Source organism: Psittacula echo (assembly GCF_963264785.1).
Source record: "Psittacula echo genome assembly, chromosome: 3".
Taxonomy (NCBI): domain Eukaryota; kingdom Metazoa; phylum Chordata; class Aves; order Psittaciformes; family Psittacidae; genus Psittacula; species Psittacula echo.
This window is the reverse complement of record NC_137736.1, coordinates 41,890,066-41,913,128: the sequence shown is the minus strand read 5'-3', so window position 1 is coordinate 41,913,128 and position 23,063 is coordinate 41,890,066. Positions and strand designations below refer to the sequence as shown.

The 23,063-nt window shown below is 38.0% G+C and overlaps 1 protein-coding gene across 1 annotated transcript in view; it reads left to right on the top strand.

Moving 5' to 3' along the window:
* Nucleotides 1-23,063, top strand: part of IL1RAPL1 (interleukin 1 receptor accessory protein like 1) — a gene marked incomplete at both ends in the record, with an annotated part of 653,301 nt that overhangs the window by 611,287 nt on the left and 18,951 nt on the right. Inside the window, 2 exons of the mRNA XM_080612311.1 lie at nucleotides 11,842-11,970; nucleotides 13,903-14,048. Coding sequence (XP_080468437.1) covers nucleotides 11,842-11,970; nucleotides 13,903-14,048 — 275 coding nt within the window. The remainder of the gene's footprint in view (nucleotides 1-11,841; nucleotides 11,971-13,902; nucleotides 14,049-23,063) is intronic.

Genomic DNA, 23,063 nt, shown 5'->3' with positions numbered 1-23,063 from the left:
TCAGGTAATCTGTATGACTTCATTTAAGATAAGTATGGATTTAAACTCCATTGAGAGTGTACACTATACATTTAGGAAACTGGCTGAACATGCAATCATGCAATACTTAATGCCTTAGCCCATTCATTTTGGACTGTTTCATAAATAATACTAATTTTTCTATGACTGCAATTATTACATATTTTTAAAGGGATTGATGTCATATAGATGCCAAAGGACTGAAAATAAACACTGTACTAAAAGCTTTCTAAAAATCTGTCCTTTTATTAGCCAGTAGTTTATAACAGCACTTACGAATTATTGGATCAGTAAAAATCAAAGCCTATAGCTGCAGTGGTATTCTTTAGACCTGATGATGGGCATGCAATGCAAAGGTTAACATATACTCTTCTTCTCCAGATCTGGATTAAAATTCTAGCTCCAGGTCACAAGTGAAAAGGGGTTTTGCCAGTCTACCCTGGTCTGTCTTGGGTTTTTAGTGTTTCAATGCTAAAAGCCATCATGCAGCTTGGAATGATTAGCAGCCTCAAATCTGAAGGGGCAAAGAACTGGGTGAATAGTAGAGCAGCTGCCCTAATTGTTCTTGAGAAGGAAGTTGTTTTGGATGAATCACATTTCATGATGCCTAGCACCGCACCTACTTCAAACACACATGGGGACACCAGGCACTGCTTCTTTCTATTGTACCTGCTCAGGCCATTTTCCTGTTAAAGAGTGATAACCAATGTAAAGCCAGCCCTCGAGCAGGTGTTATTTAGGAGTACAAGAACAACTCTCCCCTTCTTGCCTGTGTGGCACAAGAACAGCTACTATCTGTGGAGAAGGAGAGAGATTACAGGTCTTCACCTATCCCAAAGTCACACTGATGACGGGGCTGGGAGCAGTGGGCAGGCACCACAGTGGAGCTGAAGCTCTCATGTAGAGCAAGGACTCAAAGAGAGAATCTGCTGTGTGGCCCAGGAACATGAGGCAGGAATCCTGCGTTCTGCCAGACCCATCTTTTTTCCTGTGGGAATTCTGGTTATAACACAGGTCCTCTCCTCCACTCGTATACCTGTTGGTCAGAAAGAAGGGTATAGCATTGAGAATTCAAGTTTTTCCCCATTTCTATGCTTTTTTCCTTTAAAGTCAGGTAGCACATATGTAGTGCTCAGTGGAGTCTTTTTATTTATTCCATTGGTGACATTTATGCAGCTTCCCTCACTAAGTGATATCTATAAATGTGCAATTACTTAGAAGTAAATACTGAAAAAGCCTGTCTGCCTCTCATGTGGAAAGGAAGTTGATTAATAGCAGTAAATTCCAGCATGTTTATAGTCCATATATATGGTGCATATTTGTCATGGACAAGCAACTGAGTTGGTCCATTTGCATTTTTGTGAATGAGAGGGTTTTGTTTTCAAGGATTTTTTTTCAGGGGCTTCTTTGGAAAACAGGGGACTAACTCACACATGCAAGAGAAATAGAAAGACTACATGGTGTAATGACCGTGGTATAAAACCAGAAAACCTAGTGCAGTTAGAAACAGCATGCAGTCACATTTTTATGCAATTGAAATATCTAATGTGTTGGGACTTTTAAATTCTATAAGAAAATAAAGTCCATGTGATAATTAAGTGGTAAACCAGCTATTTCTGAGGTTATGCTAAGAATTAGTATTTTCTGTCTCCATTGCACTATCTTCATGGCTAGTGAAAATTTGAACAGTGGTTTGACATCTTTTTGTACCAAATTGAAATATTTTGATTCACCTAATAGATGTGTTTTATTTCAGTTGTGTTTATCCTGTTGTGCCACACTGCTTCATGGGAATGGTAATTTTTCCCCATCCAAATGCTTGCTAAACTAGCCTCAGTCTTTTCCGAATGACATTTTCCATCATGTGGTGTGATCTGACAGAACTGATTAGTTCATGAAAATCTTAGAACTGCTGTTGTTTTCAGTGTGTGCTGAAAAGTAAAGATTGTCAGAGTTAGTGTTTAATTATTTGTTGTTTGTTATTTGGAATCTCAGTTTCCTTCATACTCACCTAGCAGGTGTAAATGACACTGTGCCTGCTACTTTCCAAAAGCTCCACTTTAATAAGAAATCTTCCAAATGCAGCCTGTTTCTGTCATATTTCTCAGAATACTTCCCTTGCTGAATAATCTCCTGCAAGCTGCATGTCTTGCTTCCTTATGAGGAAATAAAAAAGGGAGGAAAACTGTAGAGAGGCTGATCAATGAAAAATAAAACCCTAACTTACTATTTAATATATATGTATGAGTCCAAAGCTGAGGATTTGCTATATGTACTTGAATTACCTAATGATTGCATGAACACTACAATCCCTCTTTCCAAAGCAATAAAAGAGCAGGTATTATGAGACATTACAGTAAAACACAGTTTCTAACACTCTTCATTAAGTGCTATGTCTGAAGAAATCAACTGGCTGAATAGTTAGGGGCTGAAATAACCGCGGGAAGCAGAATAGCTGATAATTTGTGTGAAAAATGAATTGCCAGACCTGTTCCTTAAGATTATTGATATTTTCATTTAAGTGTGATCTGATACAATAAGTTGTTTGCTACAGCTCGCCAGAGGTAACCTCTTTTGGAAAATAAGTGTGTTATTTATCATTATCCAGAATCCAGAACATAGCCTACGTTCACCTTGTACAGAAAGTATTGTGCAGTGCACCTGAGACAGATGCTGTGAGAAGGTTCTGAGGCTGCTGCTGGTTGTCATGATTTATGTGCAGGGGTTTTTTGACATGGAGTAGCACTCACTAGAGACCAAAGCAAACCCACTATATTCTGTTCAGAAAGAGCAAGAAAACAGGATTTATAACAAAAACCTCCACAGCAAGACATTTGAATGTTTTTGTCTTCTAAGCCAACATCCTTCAGGTTTAAAAAAAAAAAAGAATAAAAGGTCAATTATTTCTACAGTTTTCACAGTTAAAAGAAAGTAAAGTGAAAAGAAAGCTGTGCTATTCCAAGTGTTCTTTATTAGAAAATTATTGTCACTGTGGTCATGGGTGGACTGGATTTATCATTATGTTCAAGAAGCTCCTTAGCATAACAAGTCTACCAACAGCTGCATTCTGAGAGGAGCTGCCTAAGTCCCACTTCCAGTCTGCTGCTGCTTTGCCTCTAGATTTTGTATGGGAAGGAGGAAAATGTTGTCAGAGCTGTAATGGCTTAAAACTTCCTTAACTAATAGAGAAATTATTACAGCTTTGTAATTTCTTGAGGCTCAGAGTAACATCCAGGAGGCTACAGTCCTTAATATGTTTATAATCAATAAATACTCTTTACCAGAGGGATACACATTGGTTTTGGTTTGGTTTTTTGGTTTTTTTTGTTCTTTTTTTGGTGGGTTTTTTTTCCGCCTAATCTAACCTCTTTGAAATGTGAAAAGATCAACAGTAAAGCCCTCCTACTTTTCTAGGTGTTTCCCAAGACGTTACCCAGAGCAGGACTTCACAAAGCTGAAGTTCCAAGAGGCCATTCTGGTGATCAGAGATTGCTGAGGAGCAGTGATATCCCTGGGTGCCTAACCTACCTGCCTCAGTTTCGAGGCACAGAGAACCACAGGTGTTCATATGGGACTGTTTACAGCAGTTCTTATGGGACTCCTTTACGCAAAAGGAACTTCAGGCTGCTAGCTAAGCTTGTTTTCTTACCATGTAGCATCGTTAAAAAGCAAAAGCCACAGCACCATAGTCAACAGCAGTACGATTGAAAAAGAATCCAGAAACAACACACTGAACAATATTGAGCTATGCACAGTGTTGCCAGATGTAAAGTTCCCAAGTCATAAGTCTGTAATGGCTAAAAAACGTGAAGTTTTACATTTAAAGCCACCTCCATTATTTATTTTTTTTTTTTTCCATTGGAGCTATTTTGTTATCTAGGATATTTTCTTGTGACTTGTATCTAAAAATAGCTATGCTTTTAAAACAAAACCTATTTTTTTATTTGATAGAGAGGGCACAGGAAAAAAGCGTTTGAGAAATGCATTTGTCTAAAACAAATCATGAGAAAAATATGAGCTCCTAGAGTGAAAGTTAAGTCAAGCTTGTAAAACAATTGCAGTGACTTTCTTTTCTTTAGCAACTCTTGCTTTATGCTTGTGATAGTTGTCTTCCACTCCAGCTTCAACTTCTGAAGAGGAAAGAATAAAAAATACTTGCTGAATAACTAATTTACCAGCCTGACATTACCATCTATCAAGAGGAGAGACCTGCTGTTAGGAAAATCAAGATTATTGGTTCAGGGGTTTTGTTACCTTTTATGAAATGAAGATTAGTTTAACAATGTATGTACGTGAGAGACGTTCTGGGCATTTTGAGCCCAAAGTCCCATACATGATTTCTTTTTCTGCAGTCTGCTGTGGTGGTTGCTTTCTTCATTGACTTTCTCTCTGACAGTCCTGCTGCTAAAGAGCCCATTCAAAGCAGAAAGGATGTGGATTTCTTTTCCTTCACAAGCTATGAAGCAGTCCACAAAAAAATTTTAATATTCTTAGATCTTAGTTAATCTTAGATCTTACCATATATGCTTCAGTACAGCACTTTATTAAGTGTTGCAGACTTGAATATCTCACAGGTGGCAGCAAGGAAGATGTGAACAGCAACATATAGACACATACAGAGCATTAAGTTTCCTGCTTTGAAATGTATTTCAGCAGCTGAAAGCCTTGCAGCGTAAAGGGCTCTTCATATGGCAGTGGATGACTGTCAGTGGTCAAATGAGTTTAGCCCTATGGTAAATGAGGGCTAGTTTCTAAATAAAAAACCCCAACCAACCAAAACCAAAACAACAAAGAAAACCCTTATGAATGAGAACTTTTTCCAATTAAAAAAAAAAAAAAAAGGGAAATTCAGGGAAGTGATTTTTTAATGTCTCCAATAAATAGTCATATCTACAAATTCAGTGAAAGTTCAAAAGCTACAGTCTGTCTCTGATTTTGTTGCAAACCTTTAGCTGATTTTTTTTTTTCCTTTGGTGGAGGAATGGTAGTGTGTACTCTAAATTTACACATTTATAGCCTTAAGAACTTACTCAGTATGTAGTTCACAGTCCTGTGGAACCAACATGCTTCTCTGCAGTATAGCAAAATATGGACAGGTTTATTAATGAGGAGATATAGCTGCATAATCATACTCAGCCACTTTGTATGATGCATGCATGATAGTATTTACTGGAGTGATAATACCCAGCCCTTTCAAACCTACATTCAGTGAATTCAGAGAAAAGGAAATTTGTACGTTGTATCTTCACAATTGTATGAATGCAAGACGATGTCTTGCCAGACTTCACAACATACCACTCAGTGATGAGACTAGAGCTTATCAGTTCCAAGCTTACAGTCACATTTCAGAAAACATTTTTTTTTTATAATTTATATTTTAATTTGGCCTAACCTGCTATATGAAACATAGAATCATAGAATAGTTAGGGTTGGAAAGGACCTTAAGATCATCAAGTTCCAACTCCCCCTGCCATGGGCAGGGACACCTCACACTAAACCATGACACCCAAGGCCTCATCCAACTTGGCCTTGAACACTGCCAAGGATGGAGCATTCACAACCTCCCTGGGCAGCCCATTCCAGTGCCTCACCACCCTCACAGTAAAGAATTTCTTCCTTATATCCAATCTAAACTTCCCCTGTTTAAGTTTGAACCCATTAGCCCTTGTCCTATCACTACAGTCCCTGATGAATAGTCTCTTCCCAGCATCCTTGTAGGCCCCCTTCAGATACTGGAAGGCTGCTAGGAGGTCTCCACACAGCCTTCTCTTCTCCAGGCTGAACAGCCCCAACTTTCTCAGCCTGTCTTCATACAGGAGGTGCTCCAGTCCCCTGATCATCCTTGTGGTCCTCCTCTGGACTTGTTCCAACAGTTCCATGTCCTTTTGATGTTGAGGACACCAGAACTGCACACAATACTCCAAGTGAGGTCTGGCAAGAGCAGAGTAGAGGGGCAGGATCACCTCCTTCGACCTGCTGGTCACACTCCTTTTGATGCAGCCTAGGATACAGTTGGCTTTCTGGGCTGCGAGCGCACACTGCCGGCTCATGTTCATTTTTTCATCCACCAACACCGTCAAGTCCTTCTCTGCAGGGCTGCTCTGAATCTCTTCTCCTCCCAACCTGTAGCTGTGCCTGGGATTGCTCTGACCCAGGTGTAGGACCTTGCACTTGGCATGGTTAAACTTCATAAGGTTGGCATCTGCCCACCTCACAAGCGTGTTGAGGTCCCTCTGGATGGCATCCCTTCCCTCCAGCGTATCAATGGAACCACACAGCTTGGTGTCATCGACAAACTTGCTGAGGACGCACTCAATCCCACTGTCCATGTCACCGACAAAGATGTTGAACAAGACCGGTCCCAACACCGATCCCTGAGGGACACCACTCGTTACTGGTCTCCAGCCAGACATTGAGCCATTGACCACAACTCTTTGCGTGCAGCCATCCAGCCAGTTCTTCATCCACTGAGTGGTCCACCCATCAAATTGATGTCTCTCCAATTTAGAGACAAGGGTGTCATGTGGGACAGTGTCAAACACTTTGCACAAATCCAGGTAGATGACGTCAACTGCTCTGCCCCTGTCCATTAGAGAATAACAGCAACATGCAGCAAGACTGTTAGACAATTTGGTGAGAGAGTACAAGATATCAACATGTGAAAATAAGTATGTAAACTGGAGGCCAGCACAGCAGTAGGTGAGGCTTTGTTTAGGCAAGAAAGGAATCAAGAGGAATCTCTGTAGTTCACCCTGCTCTAAGGGAAGACTTACAGATCCCAACAATATAGTCATCTGATGAAGGTTCATGGCTCAAAAATATGTTGTACCTTATTTTCCTTCGGGTTTTGTTGTTTGGGTTTTTTCTTAATCATGTTTACAAGAAGACTTTCAAGAAGTGTTGAACTGTTTTAGGACATGGGACTTCTCTGAATACATGAGCAGCTTCTACCTACCTGCCAGCTGGGCTTGGCAGATGACACTGGTAAAAGAAGTGGGTTATTGACTTTGTGAGGAATTGCCACCCATTCCTCACACCTAAGAACAGCTTTAACATCCCTCCACTTGGAAGACTGATATTTCATCAGTACTTGTTCTCTTCTATGAGCAGAAAGAATTATTTTAATTCATGTGTGAGAGATTTTAACTGCATCTGCCTTGCCCTTTTATAATTTCATTTTGAAACATTAACATTATAAACAAATGGCATACACATTATAAATGGCATACTTATAAGTGTGTAAGTATTGCCTGTGCATCAGTTTTATAAATGTTTTATGTTGTACAGTAAAAGAAAGTCCTGTATTCCAGTACACTTAACATTTCCACTCTTTCAGCCCTCAATATTACTAGACACTGAGCATAGCTCTCAAGCCCTTCACTTCCATAATATATCTTTGAGGATTCTTCTAAAACCCAATAGCAGAACTCTGATAATTGTCATTGCTTCCAACAAAAATCGTTGTCCTTCACTGAAGAATCTGTCAAATCTAAGGCTAGAATGAGTTCCATTACGGTGTATGCTAACTTGTATGACTAATGGTGCAAGTGTAATTTAGACTGCCCATACAAGATGACATTTCACTAACTACAAAACATTCACTATTTGCTAATTACAGCTAACAGGTTCTTAGCAGGGTGATGTTTTTAATTATAGCTTATGCACTAGGAATTTACTTTGATTTTGATTTTGATTTTTTTTTTTTTTTTTTTTAATGTTTAGAAGGTAAACAGTGCCCTCTCCTGCACATAGGGTCCCATGGCAGTAGTTTGCAAGGTGCCCCAAATGTTTCCAATTAGAGAAAATGGACACAAAACCAGTGTGTTGCTCTGCTGAAGGGATTTGTTGGTTTCAGGGAAGTACACTTTGTTATGGTGCCTCCTTGCATTCTGCTTTACTTGGAAGCATACTATGTAACAAAAATTGCTCTCTGTTTAGACGGCAAAGAGCTTTTGATTAATTTAGCTTGAACCCAGTTGGCTGGAATTGATAGTGCAAGTTTATCACAGTGAGCAGCAGGAATAAGTAGTACTATATATTCCAGTTTTTACAAACATCAGCTCAGTAAAAGCATATTCATTGTCAGAAATAAGGTTGATGGAGAAATATTCAGTTGAAGCTTACTTTTTGGGTGCTCTTTTACATGTATTTATTACATTAGTTCACAGTAAAAAATGGTAATCATGCTGAGAAGTCAAAAGCCTCATTTTTTTTATCCCTTCTTGGGGATGCTGTGTTTTGGTTTGATTTTTTTTTTTTGGGGGGGGGGGGGCTGTTAATAAAAACACTATCAATTTCACTTACTAATTCTAATCTCATGCCTTTGGACTTTTCCAGGGTCCATAAAATAATCAGTTAACACAAGACACAACTTGAGACAGAACATTCTCAAGAATTTACAGCATCATACAGCAAAGGGGACAGAGAGAGATTTCCCTACTAATTTAATTTAAAACATGTAGTTAATTTAAAATCTGTATTTATATTCCATCAAAAATAGACTATAAAACTGTAATAATCCAGCATTTACAGGTAATTTGAAAATAATGTCATAAAAAGCATTACATATCCATTCATCAAACTTTTACAGTTTTTGAATCACTTCTATGGTTTCTCCCAGCACACAAAATACACGGAGAGGAACAGTTGTGTAGGGTTAACTGTGAGTGATTTCTATTGATTGGCTGACAGGTTGATTTATACATTAACTGAAACATGAAGCTATGCAGCTCTTATATTTGTTTACTTAAATTTTGAATGCTTTCTAAAAATCTGCAGGCTTCTTAAAATCAGACTGCCCATGCAGAGCAGCTGCAGCTGCCAAATTAGGCATTGTCTGTCTTCTCACTGCAAAGGTGTACTTCTAGGGAAAAATGCAGCCCATCCTACAGTATACATTTACTCACATGAGGGCAGGTCTGGAGCAGAGATCAAGATGCAGTCCCAAAATACTCTGTCCACTCCTAATAAAGCCCTTCAGCCAGCCTTTGTCCATTACTTACATGTGCCTACAGCTGTAAGCATCTCTGCTCCACCAAGTGAGTTCCACTGCCTTCTGCAATGAGCTGTGAGCTTTGCAATAACAGACCTCTTCATTAATGGCCACAGTTGGTCATTAGATGGCCACTGAATCTTTCTTGATGACCTGCTAATGAACTTCCCACTGGCTTATTGTGAAGATTGCTCAAAGTAGATGGTATGGGTAATTTATAGCTGAACACCCTGCACACTAATGGCCTCTGCTCAGTGGCTGCAATTGACACAGAGCTACTAAAAGATGTTACATCCTTCCTATTTTATTTCTCAGGTGTAAATATTTCATGATGAATAGAACCTTTGAATTCCGTGTTTAAAAATATGTTTTGTTTTTTTTTAAGGGAGAATTTTCTTCAGGAATTTTATAAGGAAAAAAGCATTAATGTTACAAATTCTTTTTTTCTGACATTTTTTGCCCTTTATCTGTAAAGTTTATTTTTAAAAAACAAACCTATGTCCATTAATATTCAACTATAAAAGGCTTCGAGGTCTGTCCAGTGCAAAAATCAGCTCTCAGTCAATATCTGTTAGCTTCAGGAGCCCAGAGAACTGTGGTGCCTAATTTCTGTGAATCATGGATAAGTTCGCCAGAAGCTACAGTCTAGCTATGATCTTGACAGCTCTTAAAAGCTGAAAAGTTTCAACAGGGCCTTGACTTCATGGGAAAGCTCCAGAAAAAAAAGCCCAAGAAGTGACAGTGATGCATTAAGCAAGACTCTTCCCTTTAATACTGGGAGATAATCACAATTATCACAGGGACCTGCTTTTGATTTCGATGTGCAGGTGCCTTCTGTTTCAAGAGTGATCATAGTTCACCAGTGCTGTGGTTATGAAGCATTTCACAGCCCTGAATTTGTGCTAGATTGGATGACTGTGACAAGATATTCATAATTCTTTAAGGTTTTGTATTTTCATTTTCACATGTTCAGGTATGATAATTATAATGCACAGCATGACAAAAATTCAGTTTATATCTGCTATGCAACTGCTATAATAAACTGGATTTGCATCTGTTAAAATGTCCAGGCAACAACCAGGAAGTTTGTCATGTTCTATTACAGGTTTTCATGCACTTGACCCATGTTAAGTGGTTCCCAAGGCTTATCTCACACGAGTCAAAGACTGATTTTCATACTTTTTGATTATGAATGAGAGTCTCCTCTCCATCTTACTTTCAAGAACTGTGATGCTCCTGCCTCCTTAGCAAGCGTTCCTGACAAAGAGTGTGGCACTAACCAAAAGTTCATGAGATGTGTAAAAGCAATTTAATTCCTAAGTAGCTTGTGAAAGCAACATAGATGGTACTTGGCTTGATGTTGCACATTTTGATTACAAACATCTGATTCTGTGCCTTTTACAGTGTGGATGTGAGAGTTCAAACCAGACAGAAGAGTCAGATGCTTTTACAGAAAACCACAAATAGTTCCAGATAAATAAGGCATTTATTTAATAATTACTCATCTTCTTTTTATACATAATCCTGTATTTGTTTCCATACTGAAAAGTAAATAAGGTGTTCAAAATAAATGTTTGAAGAAGGTTTGAGAAGGACCAGGTCCTGACCCAAAGCAACATGTTTTTAAGAAAATTCATTGAACCCAGATGGACTTCTCATGGCATCTGGATACAAAGTGGTGTTAACAATGCAGTTTTGTTTTTTTGTTGTTTTCTTTTTTTCTTTTTTTTTTAATTTCCGGGAGCTGTGGTCAGTCAGCTTTACAATCGTTAGATCAAAAATTGAAAGTGTAAATAAAATATGAGTTTCATCTCAGCAGGAATATAAACTCCATGAAAATACTCTCCTCAGGGGGGAAAAAAACACTCCTTAAATCACAGCACTTCTTTAAATCACTGTATAATTATCTGCTAAAGAAATTCTAATAGTGGTTTAGAAGAGTTGGTGCATGTAGCCACAAACATCTTTACAGAAGCGAATGGGAGATCTTTAACTATGGCTGTCCTCTAGTTTTATCCCATTTTACCAATACACAAAATGCGTGCAAAGTACTGTCTTGATCCCTATATGTGCTCTAGTTGAAACCCCAAAACCAGTGGTGCTAACACAATGTAAAACTAAAGAATGAAAATAAACCAAAATGAAGGTGTATTACATTTTTAGATTTCACTCAAATGATTAATTATGCTGCATATATATTGAATTTCTACTTTTTGCTGCATACACTTAATGATTACTCCTGTTCATACAGAAAGACATGTCCTATAATGTACAAAATGAGATCACGTGTATTCCTTTTTCAAGTTTCAGTGTTCAATACTTGTCTGCTAAGTTAATTCGGCAGTGAGCACTCATCTTTCTACTAGCTTTCCCCTGGAAATGGTAGCCTACTGGAATCTACCAGCCTCTTTGCAGAAGCCATTGCAAAGTTGAACTCACACAGACGTGATTGCATGTCTATTTTACCTAATCTTTATCTGTTTTCAGAGAAAACATGGAAAATTGAGTTAAGTTAGCTCTTTCTGAGAAAAAAACAGTCTTTCATTTCCTTACCAAACATAGAAAGCTTGCTGAAATAATACAAAGTTGAATCCTGTTCTTATGTAACATTTAATTTCATTTTTATATTATTCATTTTCAGAAAATATATTGAGCACTAGCGGCAAGATAAGTAGTTACTTCTGGACGTTTTCAACAGCAGCTGGAAATTGAGGGTCTCTACAGATTTTTTTTTTCTCTTTTAATCAACAAAAGCAACTGATTCAAAACTTATTTTTGTTTTTAATAGATTTTGAAATAATAAATTTTCTTACATTCTTTGTAACAGGCAGTTCTGCTAATCTAACCTGCCGAGCTTTCTTTGGGTATAGTGGAGATGTCAGTCCTTTAATCTACTGGATGAAAGGGGAGAAGTTTATTGAAGATTTGGATGATAGTCGAGTCTGGGAAAGTGACATCAGGTAAAAGAAAAATATCTTTTCTTTTTTTTTTCTTTTTTTTTTTTTTCCAGTTAATATATTTTCTTGATACTGTAATACTTGTTATCATAGACTAACTCAGGAACACTTTGTTTCTGGTCCCTGGTTTTGCAACATCCATTCCTTATCTTTTCAACTCCACCCGTACAAAACAGAAAAATGCATGCCTTGCCCAGGTCTGATATTAGAGATATGCAAAAGCAGAATAGCTTCCTGATGAGTATTGTGGTGTTAAAGGACTGGAACTTGCACAGTGACTTTTTAAAACTGTGGCAATCTGCAATAACAACCACTAAGACAGTTACTAAGATGAAACACAGAAAAATAAACACAACAAGAAAAACAGCTCAAAAGAAGTCTTTTAAAGCATGGAGCCTTACATAAATACTGATGTCTGGCTTCTCTTTGAAATATTTTGCTTTCTTTTCTTCAAGGCAAAAACTGAGTTTCCTGAGATGTTATCTGGCCTGTGAGAGCCAAGCATCCTGTTATGTGGGCTGCCTTTATCTGCTGAAATACATGTTTTAGAGAGGATCTGGCAATTCGCACCATGTACTTCTATGGTTTCTAAAAGTACTGCCTCATTTGGAAAATAAGACAAAAGTGGTTTTGTATTGGGAATTACATACTTGACATACCGTATCAACTTCTATTCAGCATTAAGTATCTACTTCGATCTGAAGAGAGTTCTTTTTCATTTATAATTCTGCATGTGTGTATATCACTGTGTCGATATATCATGGATAAACCCAGAAATTAAGGAAAATCTAAATGTGCATTAAAAAAGACGCTAAATAATCATGGATGTGTTATCTACATGATTGTTTATAATAGAACAAAATAAGCTTATTTATACTTCACCTTTTACATAAGAGTTTATTATTTCATCAAAAGACATGAAGTTGCACTCATTTTCACCTAAACCTTGGGATTCTTGAGTGTAACCAAAACAGCAGACAATTCCTTTAACAAAATCAAGAAGGCCACATAGACATTCAAGTTCATCATCCCAGATACAGGCAAAATGAAAGTGTATTTCACCCCAGTGTACTTTAGGTTTATTGTATAAATACACGAAATGGCACATGACAACCAAATCAGCTGTATTTCACATCTAAAGCTCTTCCTAAGCCCTTCAACTAAAGACTTGCTATTTTGACGGCTGACAAAAAGGTGACAAGAACCTCATTACAATTCTTTTGTTTTGTGAAGGGAGGAGCAGGAAAGCTAGTTTCCACTTCTTTTGTCAGGTGTGAGGTGAGAGAGCAGCCTGGAAAGGTTTGTCATTTGCTTTCCTGGATTTCTAAAACCACTGATGGGCTTGCTAATAGGAAAAGAAAGCAATGTGAAGACAGGTGGAGTCTTATGCAGGAGGTCTTTTATTTATCATCTGTATGAATGAGCAGCATCTGGTACACGTTCTTTCTATTGATTTATAATACATAGTCAAATTTCATAATACATTCTATAAATAATTTTTCAGACCATAGCATGAACACATTGTTTCAGTGGCACATTGAAGAATCTCAGAAAGTGCACAAATCGTGTGTTTGGTCCAGACTCCTAATGTGACCCTAAACCGCAAAATATTTGTTTTCACTTCTCTAGCATTACAAGACTTCACATACTACTGATCAGGGTCTCCATCAGAGTGTGCAATGATATATTATCAGTTTGTGCATTATTCCTCTTAAGACAATTAACTGAAGCTCTTATTAACATTTACAAAGCCAAATCTCCTCATTAGAAGTGAGGATGAAAAGGGCATGGTAGAATTAAATTAAGATTACACCAAACCATAGTCAAATTTGAAGCCAGAGAGTTGTGAATTGAAAGTAGCATTATAATGTCATGATTACGTCGTGCTCTGCTATGGTACAAGCAGCATAGCAGTGATGGTTGCTTTTTTCTCAGGGTTCTCAAGGAACATCTTGGGGAACAGGAGGTTTCCATCTCATTGATTCTTGACTCTGTGGAAGAGGCAGACCTGGGGAATTACTCATGCTATGTCGAGAATGGAAATGGACGCCGGCATGCCAGTATTCTTCTACATAAAAGGGGTAAATATGCAGCTTTTCACCGTGAAATAGTACAATATATTGGTGGTCTGTTTATAGAGCTTCTTTCTGGTGAAAGCATGAATTTTGGCCTCATGAGATATTAATAGACAACAATTATTTTTTTTCAGGCATTTGTTTCAAAATAAAACAGAAAGGTGGTTGCTAATTATGGATGTCACTGGGAAGAATACAGTCACACCTTTTAATTGTATTTATATGAAAGATGCATTTAATAATTCATCAACTTTAAAACTAATAGATGCTCAATGGACAAAAAGAAGTGGTAAGAACCCACAGGTGATAAAACTGTAATAATTTTCTGAAAGAAAAAAAATCAAATATTAGAAAAGCCAACAAAAAATATATTCTACTTCTACCAGAAATGCCACCTAAACCCCATGCCAGGGCAGTTCTTGCATAGCCTGTCTATCGACATTTTCCTTCTAACACATTTGTTCAACATCAATGTTTCTGAAGTGAAACATCATGACAGAAACTGCTAAGGACCTTCCTGTTTCTACTCACCACTTACATCCCATGATTCCAGCCTGCCTAATGGCCGTTGCCATCTCTCATGGAGATAATTATGGAGAGGTGAAGAATCTCTTGCAAAGCAAGATTCTCAGATCCACTTTGTTCACTTTACCTCCCAGAGGGTGCTCAACATGCTTAAGCTTGTCCATCCCTGCCCTCATGCACTATTCTGCTGGTTTATGAGAGCAATGAAAACTAGGAGCAGTGTCTGTACTTTGCCGTCATTACTATGCTTGTTTTCTTAGACTGTAAAGGTGAGCAAACCAGGTTCTTACTCTGGTGCTGAGATCTTAGGGCATCTCAATTTATACCAAAGCAGTGATGTCTTCCCTAGTTTTAATCTTGTAACATACGAAGTCTAAGTTTAAAAGGAAGCCATAAATCAAGATAGTGTGACTAATTTATTTAAACTTTTTTCTGCGTAGCTCCAATTAATAGAACTAATTTGTAGTCATTTTTCTGAACTCGTCTTTGCTTCCTAAGGAAAGCAGATGTAAATAATCGAGTGTTCTACTTACTCTGGTATTTGCCATATTTTCCTGGATTTACTGATATGGGAAATTAACTTATTAAGTAATTGAACCTCAACAATTTACCAGCTAATAGTCATATACTTCTAATTCAGAGAAAGAGCTTAACCCAACACTGAAATCCAATGATTGTCTTTAATAATGAAATTAGTGCATGGAACACCAAAAATAAAGAATTTTTAAGGCTCAAATTACTTTGAAACTAATACTTAACTGACATGTATTGAGCCACATCCTGCTGATGAGTCCTTATTTTCCCTTCTATAGAAACAGTAACTCCAAGGCTGACAACACATAAGTCTTTTCTGTTCTATGCCTACCAGCTTTTTAATCTAACAATATCCATGCATGAATTTTGCAAGGGTCTACTTTCCTTGCTTCCTTTCTGGGAGAAATCAGTACGTCAAACACACCACAGCATGTGGCCTCATGGCATCTTAAGAGGAAGCAATCTCAATATTTAATTGCCCTTATAAATAGCAAAAAGCTAAAAATAGCAAAAAAATCCTCCCAATACTTTTTTCCTTCTTTAAGTAAGGCTGAATCTGAAATTTTGATTTGGAAACAAACTCCGTCGTGCCCTCAGAAAAAAAAAAGGTACCTGATAGAAGCCTTCTACTTACTTTCCGTGTTGACAACTGTTTCAGTGAAATGATAAATTAACCATGACAAATAAAAATTTGAGGTAGTCTCTCAGGTCTCCTAGGAATAAGAGCTTTGCATGCTTGCTTAGTCTCCCGTATATCACCATGACAACATTTCATTTTAGGTTTCCTTCTTTAGATCCACATTTAGTTGCTGCTAGGAATGAGTTAGCTATTTATTAATTTCTGATTATTGGCTCACTTAGAACAATTGGGACCTAAGAATTAGGTAAATTTGCTTCCTGAACACTGAGGCATTTGTAGAGGTATTAGTTTTGACTGGTTTTCTAGTTGGTGGTCTTTTTTCCCAGCAGTATAAGCCAACAAAAATTATGAATCTGGAATGTTCACTGGATACGTGCAAAAGAAATTATAATCCTTCATGATCCTGGGAATAAACTTATTTAGGGCTAAATTGCAGTGAGGCTTCAGGTATAAAATTTAAGCCTTTCAAACATCCTTGCAACTGCTGCTTCACCCTTGTCAATATAGTCTCTATAAACTTAAACTTCCAGAGGGAGTTTTGGATATGCCTGCAATTACACAGACCCTGAAAGGGCAAAAAGTTCAGAGTAAATCACCAGCAAAAACGTGGATGCATCTTCCTTACTCTTCCTGCTGGTTAGTCTAGCAGGGACGCACATTCACCTCACAAAAAACACAAGCAGGGTCCATCTGATGGTGGTCCCCACCACAAACCAGTGCCTGGCACATTCAGTCAGAGACAGGGAGCTTCTGCTCTGTCCCCCACATTGCACTGGAACAGCAACCCAGAGTCTCCCAAGAGGAATTTGAGGAAGGGAGCAGAACACAGCTCCTCTGGGCTCCAGCACCACCTGTGCAGGAAAAGCAAACCTGGTTTGGTCATCTAGCACTGGGACAAACCTGGGATAAAACTGGATAAACCTGGGTATCTCTGTCTAGCCCAGATGCCAGCGCTCTGCATCTCAAGGAGCTGAGCCCCCGTTTTCTTCTGAGCTTCTTCTTCTACTTTCATACTGCCAGTGGAGAAAACCTATGATCTGTGGTTTTGCGCAGCCAGCTAACCATTTTTAGACTCCTAACTTTCCAAAGACCCTGTGCAGAGGGAGAATTTAACTCAGAGCTAAAGGCAGTAGAGCATTTTAAGCATGAAAATGCCAATGCTGTTTTCTTTTTTGGTCCAGTCATACAAAAATTGTCAAAAAAAAAAAAAAAAAAAAAAAAAAAGGAAGAAAAAAAGGAGGGATCAGAACCCTTCCTCCAGCTGTTGGCCAAATCTCTATTACCTTTACAATAATAATTTTCTCTTTTGTGTGACAAATAAAACATACCTACTTGTTATAATCTGAGGATGATTTTGTTACTTATTTGTGATAGCTGTCACTGATCATTTGTAGCAGCTACAGGTTAATCTTCAGCCATGTAGAGCAACCTTCTAGAAATTAATTTTGAGAGTGGTATTGACAGCAGCTAAGCACAAATTTATTAATAACAGACCACATATTGCGGATGATAAAAGGAGTGGATCAAACACTATGATTTGATTTTTTTTAAATAGGTTTTTAATTCAAGAAGACAAGCCTATAGTCTATCAATATAGTAGATAGAAATGTAATGCATGAAGAGAAAGAATGCTCTTCCACAATGTTATGTATTGAAAAGTATGACCTTCATTCCAGAGCAAAGCTTTCATAGTCTCATTCAATTATTATCTAATTTTGTGATTATTTTTCTGAAAATTCTTATCTACATGTCTGCAGTTAAAACTCTAAAGCAAAAATAGTCTCAAATTCTATCTTGGCATTATTCTTTAATGTTGCTGATATTATTTTTAAGATGTAAGAATATACTACCTCTACTTTTCATGAAAAAGACTCAAGAACTAAGAACAGGTAACATACTTTATGCTTTTTATTTTTTTAAGTGTCACCTTTACTTTCTTCCCATTTTCTCAGTGTTGTCTAATTTCCTATCCTGGGCCTCTTACAATCATAGAATAGTTAGGGTTGGAAAGGACCTTAAGATCGTCTAGTTCCAAACTCCCTGCCATGGGCAGGGACACCTCACACTAAACCGTGACACCTAAGGCCTCATCCAACTTGGCCTTGAACACCGCCAAGGATGGAGCATTCACAACCTCCTTGGGCAACCCATTCCAGTGCCTCACCACCCTCTCAGTAAAGAATTTCTTCCTTGTCTAAACTTCCCCTGTTTAAGTTTTAATCCGTTACCCCTTGTCCTATCACTACAGTCCCTGATGAATAGCCTCTTCCCAGCATTCTTGTAGGCCCCCTTCAGATACTGGAAGGCTGCTAGGAGGTCTCCACGCAGCCTTCTCTTCTCCAGGCTGAACAGCCCCAACTTTCTCAGCCTATCTTCATATGGGAGGTGCTCCAGTCCCCTGATCATCCTCGTGGCCCCCCCCCGGACTTGTTCCAACAGTTCCATGTCCTCTTTATTTTGAGGACACCAGAACTGCACACAATATTCCAAGTGAGTTCTGACAAGAACAGAGTAGAGGGGCAGGACCACCTCCTTCAACCTGCTGGTCATGCTCCTTTTGATGCAGCCCAGGATACGGTTGGCTTTCTGGACTGCGAGCGTACACTGAAGCCGGCTCATGTTCATTTTCTCAGCGACCAACATCCCCAAGTCCTTCTCCACAGGGCTGCTCTGAATCTGTTCTCCACCCAACCTGTAGCTGTGCCTGGGATTGCTCCGACACAGGTGGAGGACCTTGCACTTGGCATGGTATGAAGGTTGCACTATGGCAACCTTCATAAGGTTGGCATCTGCCCACCTCACAAGCGTGTCAAGGTCCGTCTGGATGGCATTCCTTGCCTCCAGCGTATCAACCGAACCACACAGCTTGGTGTCATCGGCAAACTTGCTGAGGGCGCACTCAATTCCACTGTCCATGTCACCCACAAAGATGTTGAACAAGACCGGTCCCAACACCGATCCCTGAGGGACACCACTTGTTACTGGTCTCCAGCCGGACATTGAGCCATTGACCACAACTGTTTGCGTGTGGCCATCCAGCCAGTTCTTTATCCACCGATTGGTCCACCCATCAAATTGATGTCTCTCCAATTTAGAGACAAGGATGTCATGTGGGACAGTGTCGAACGCTTTGCACAAGTCCAGGTAGATGACGTCAACTGCTCTACCCTTGTCCATCAGTTTCGTAGCCCCATCACAGAAGGTCACCAAATTGGTCAGACAGGATCTCCCTCCAGTGAAGCCATGTTGGCTGTCACCAACCACCTTGTTGTTTTTCGTGTGCCTTAGCATGCCTTCCAGGAGAATCTGCTTCAAGATTTTGCCAGGCACAGAGGTGAGACTGACTGGTCTGTAATTCCCTGGGTCATCCATTTTCCCCTTCTTGAAAATGGGGGTTATATTTCCCTTGTTCCAGTCATCGGGAACTTCACCTGACTGCCATGATTTTTCAAATATGATGGCCAGTGGCTTAGCAACATCAGTTGCCAGCTCCTTCAGGACCCGCAGATGGATTTCATCAGGTCCCATGGACTTGTGTACGTTTTGGTTTTTAAGATGGTCTCAAACCAGATCCTCTCCTACAGTAGGCCTAGGGTCTTCAATCTTACAGTCCCTGCATCCGCCTTCCAAGACTTGGGTGGTTCGGTTAGAGCCTTTGCCAGTGAAGACCAAGGCAAAAAAAACCTTTTATGCTCTGGGTTTGTTTGCCTTTTATAGGTGTTCTCAGTGGGCATATATGGGTTTTGTTAACTATAAGATAATGAGGGATGGTTAAAACAACTCTTTTTCTGTTGAAAAAAAAACCCAAAAAAGACCTTCACTGAAATAAATTGTTTAGAGGAAGAGGTTTATTCTGTTTGAAGTAGCCCATAAGAATATATGTTTGGAAAAGAAACAAGTTAATATTTCTTATAGGAAATGCGTTTCGAGGAAACCTATGAATAGGCAGGCGTTCTTTAAACTCATGCCTTATTAGTGCATAAACATCAAATTAATATTTTCTGTACAGTTTAATACAATTTCCTTGACAATTTAATAACAAATTCTTAACAGTTATTCTGAATTTTCTTCATATGGTTATTATTAACGATACCAGAATTGCTGATGAGCACCTTAAATTACTGTGTCATTCATATAATAGTGTAGATATGTTATATTAGTTACGTACTTGAATATGTTAAGGCTTTGATCTCATGAGCATTTTCAGTCACTAGGATACAGCTTCACACAATGGCAGTGATGAGTGACAATTAAGACTTTAAAAAGAAAAGACAGTAGTTCTTTTCTAACCTCTGCAGAGAAACCACATTTGTCATAACTTCATTTGCCATAAACCTTCATGATGCTTCTGAAATTTCTAAATGGGAGATTCTAAATGAGAGATCATAATTTAAGATGGGAGTGCAATGTGGTTTATATTTCAGCTTCTGCTGAATTTGTTCTAATTACCTCAACATTCCAGCAAATCTCTGAGACTCAGTAGAAGCAAAACTGTTATAAAACTCTGACCCACTTGATCAGTTAAGAACTTACAGATACTTATCATCCAGTGTATAAAGCATTCAGGTTTTATCCTGCACAGCAGGAAAAGCTTTTCTGAGTTCCTCACCAAGTTTTAGAATAGGAATTGAAATTTGGTTTGAGGGGAATTGATTTTTCAATGGCCCCTGTGGCCACTGAAGAAGCCTTTAGATTGTCACTGTGCTGGGCAGTGCAAAGGTTTAGTCACCAGAAAGGTTCATGACGCAGGGTCAAAAGTTTAATATTTCCTCCTAACTGAAAGTGACTGTTCTGTTTGCACTCAGTCTCATCTAAAATCAGTAAATTAGTAAAATACTAAAGACTACTCCCTGAGCAAAACTCTTCATAAGACTATTTTCTTCATCCTTCAGAAATCTGGAGTAAAACATCTCCAGTAAAAAGATTACACAGATTATCAGATTACGTAGCATCTGCCTAAATCTGACTTTCCTCTGATAAATCTAATTTTCCTCTGATACTGTCAAACAAGGTGGTTTGTTTAACAGATTCATTTTAAAAACAGATTTTGTACCACTTTTATCATAGCTCTTCTCTTTATATAACGTCTAAGTGCAGTTCTAATTTTGATTGGCAAGGATGAAAATATTTTAAAATAAAATGTCACAAATTGTTCCCATAACCATGCAGAGCTAAATTATTCATTAATGCTATCCTCAGAAAAAATGTAAACAGTATGTTTTATGATCTTAAATCACTGTAACTTTAGCACCTCCCAGTGCTTCATACATTCATTTCTTTCAGAAGATCTAAAAGAAGTAGTTGTGTGGGCTGTCTGATTTCTGTAGTGCAATAAGCAAATAGAAGCTCTTCTAGTCAGTAAGGTTTTAAGTCATATACAATTCATTTATCTGGGGAAGCTAACCAAAGATTAATGCAGTTCTGCACCATGACACTTTTTTCCTTCAACCTAATATATAAATTGCCTTTAAAATTCAGTGTTCTGTATTTAAATGTAATAAACTTCAGTAACATTGCAGCATCTATGTGTTTTCAGCCTTATCCTCTTTTGAGCTAACATACTGTTGGAGCTAGTCAGTGTAATTAGTCTCCTGCTTGGAACAGGTATCCTGCACTTTTCAGAAGAAATAAAAATGTCATCAGTAAGAATATACTTTTATTATAATAATTTACTATCTCTATTCTAGTAATACTGGAAATCCAGCAGCACCAAGACTCAGATATGCTGCCTGCCATACTGATGAACAGGTTAACAAGGTCCCTGTCTTGCATTTGAACGCACATGTACATATGCATGTATATTCCGAAACCTGACTGTCTTTTTCATAGATGAATTGGGAATATATATTAGGTATTGATCTAAAAAATAAAGTGAAAACCCAGTTCTCAATAGTTGTAATAAATGAAATGAAATTACTGCATTGAAAACCACATTAAAAACTGCAACTAAATTTAGCCACCTTAAGTCAATTCTACAGACATCTGCAAGCTTGTATGGCCTATGCTGGAAGAAAGCATGTACTTTGTTCTAAGAAATTATTTTATAGTCAAGCTAATGAACATCACAAATCTATTTCTACTAATATAAGAAGTATTATTATCCTACAGTAACCATCCACAACAGAATCCACAAAGCCATCTAGGTGCCTTAAATACAAACAGATTTTGTTTGGCTTGTTGAAACAAACAAACAAAAAATCCTGTATAATGCAATATTTGTCTGAAATAAGACTCAGACAAGTACTTGTGTTTTAGCCAGCCTCCTTCTTTTAGGAGAAACACATCCATTTATAACCAAAGCTGCATGTTATTACACATCAGTCTTGCTCTGTTTGTTGGGATCTGCTTTCTTTACCTTCTGTCAGGTGTCATCACAGGAGCTTTAATATTCTTCAACTGCTCCCCAACATATCCCCCTTTTATATTCATTATCTTAATGTTTCATTTAATAATTTCAGTTCATGAAAGCATACCTAGACAAACAGACTGTCTCTAACCAAACCTTGTAGCTTTGTGAGTTAAATTATCCAAGACAGGCAGAGAATGGAAGTTAGTTTAGATCACAAAGATGCAAAGATTTATGTATGCATTAACCTGAAGCTCTGTGAATAGTCCTGTTGACTTTAGAGGGATTACTTATAGTCCATAAAGTTAAGCAATCTGCATAAGTGATTGAAAAATTCAAACCTTAGATAGACTGTAATTGGATTTTGAAAAAGGCTCAGAAATTGAATACAGAACTATAAATCACATCCTTAAAGAGTTATAAATCACAAAAAAAGAATGTTTGAAATATTATTATTTTTCTTTGTAGCTCAGCTGTATGTGGACTAATGAATAGAATAAGATTAATTTTAAATTATCACAGATCATTACATGTGAAGTCCCTGAAGCATGTTGTATCAGTCAAAAGATATGAATCTTTGAAGGTACCCTTTCATTTACTTTCTTGTTACAACTCCAGCTACAATAAGTGAATTACCTTCATGACACAGTGAAAGGAAGTTTATCAAATATTAAAAGCCAGATGAAGATCAAAATTATGTTCTACAAATATGCTCAATAATTAGTATAGAATCAGTAGAAACCAAGTAAATTTATTACCAGAAATATCATGCTGGATATTTGGAGAAAACACATACTTTGCTTTAATTAACTATCTCTTTCAATGGGTTGTTTGGCCAAAGCCTCCTGATAAGGAAAAACAATTGTAGCTATCGGTCAAAATGCTTGTAACAAATCTTGTTTTAAATCTGAATTTTATTCAGAAACCAATCTCCTACTGCTGCAGTAATCAATGTGTTTTCCCTTGGAGTAGAACT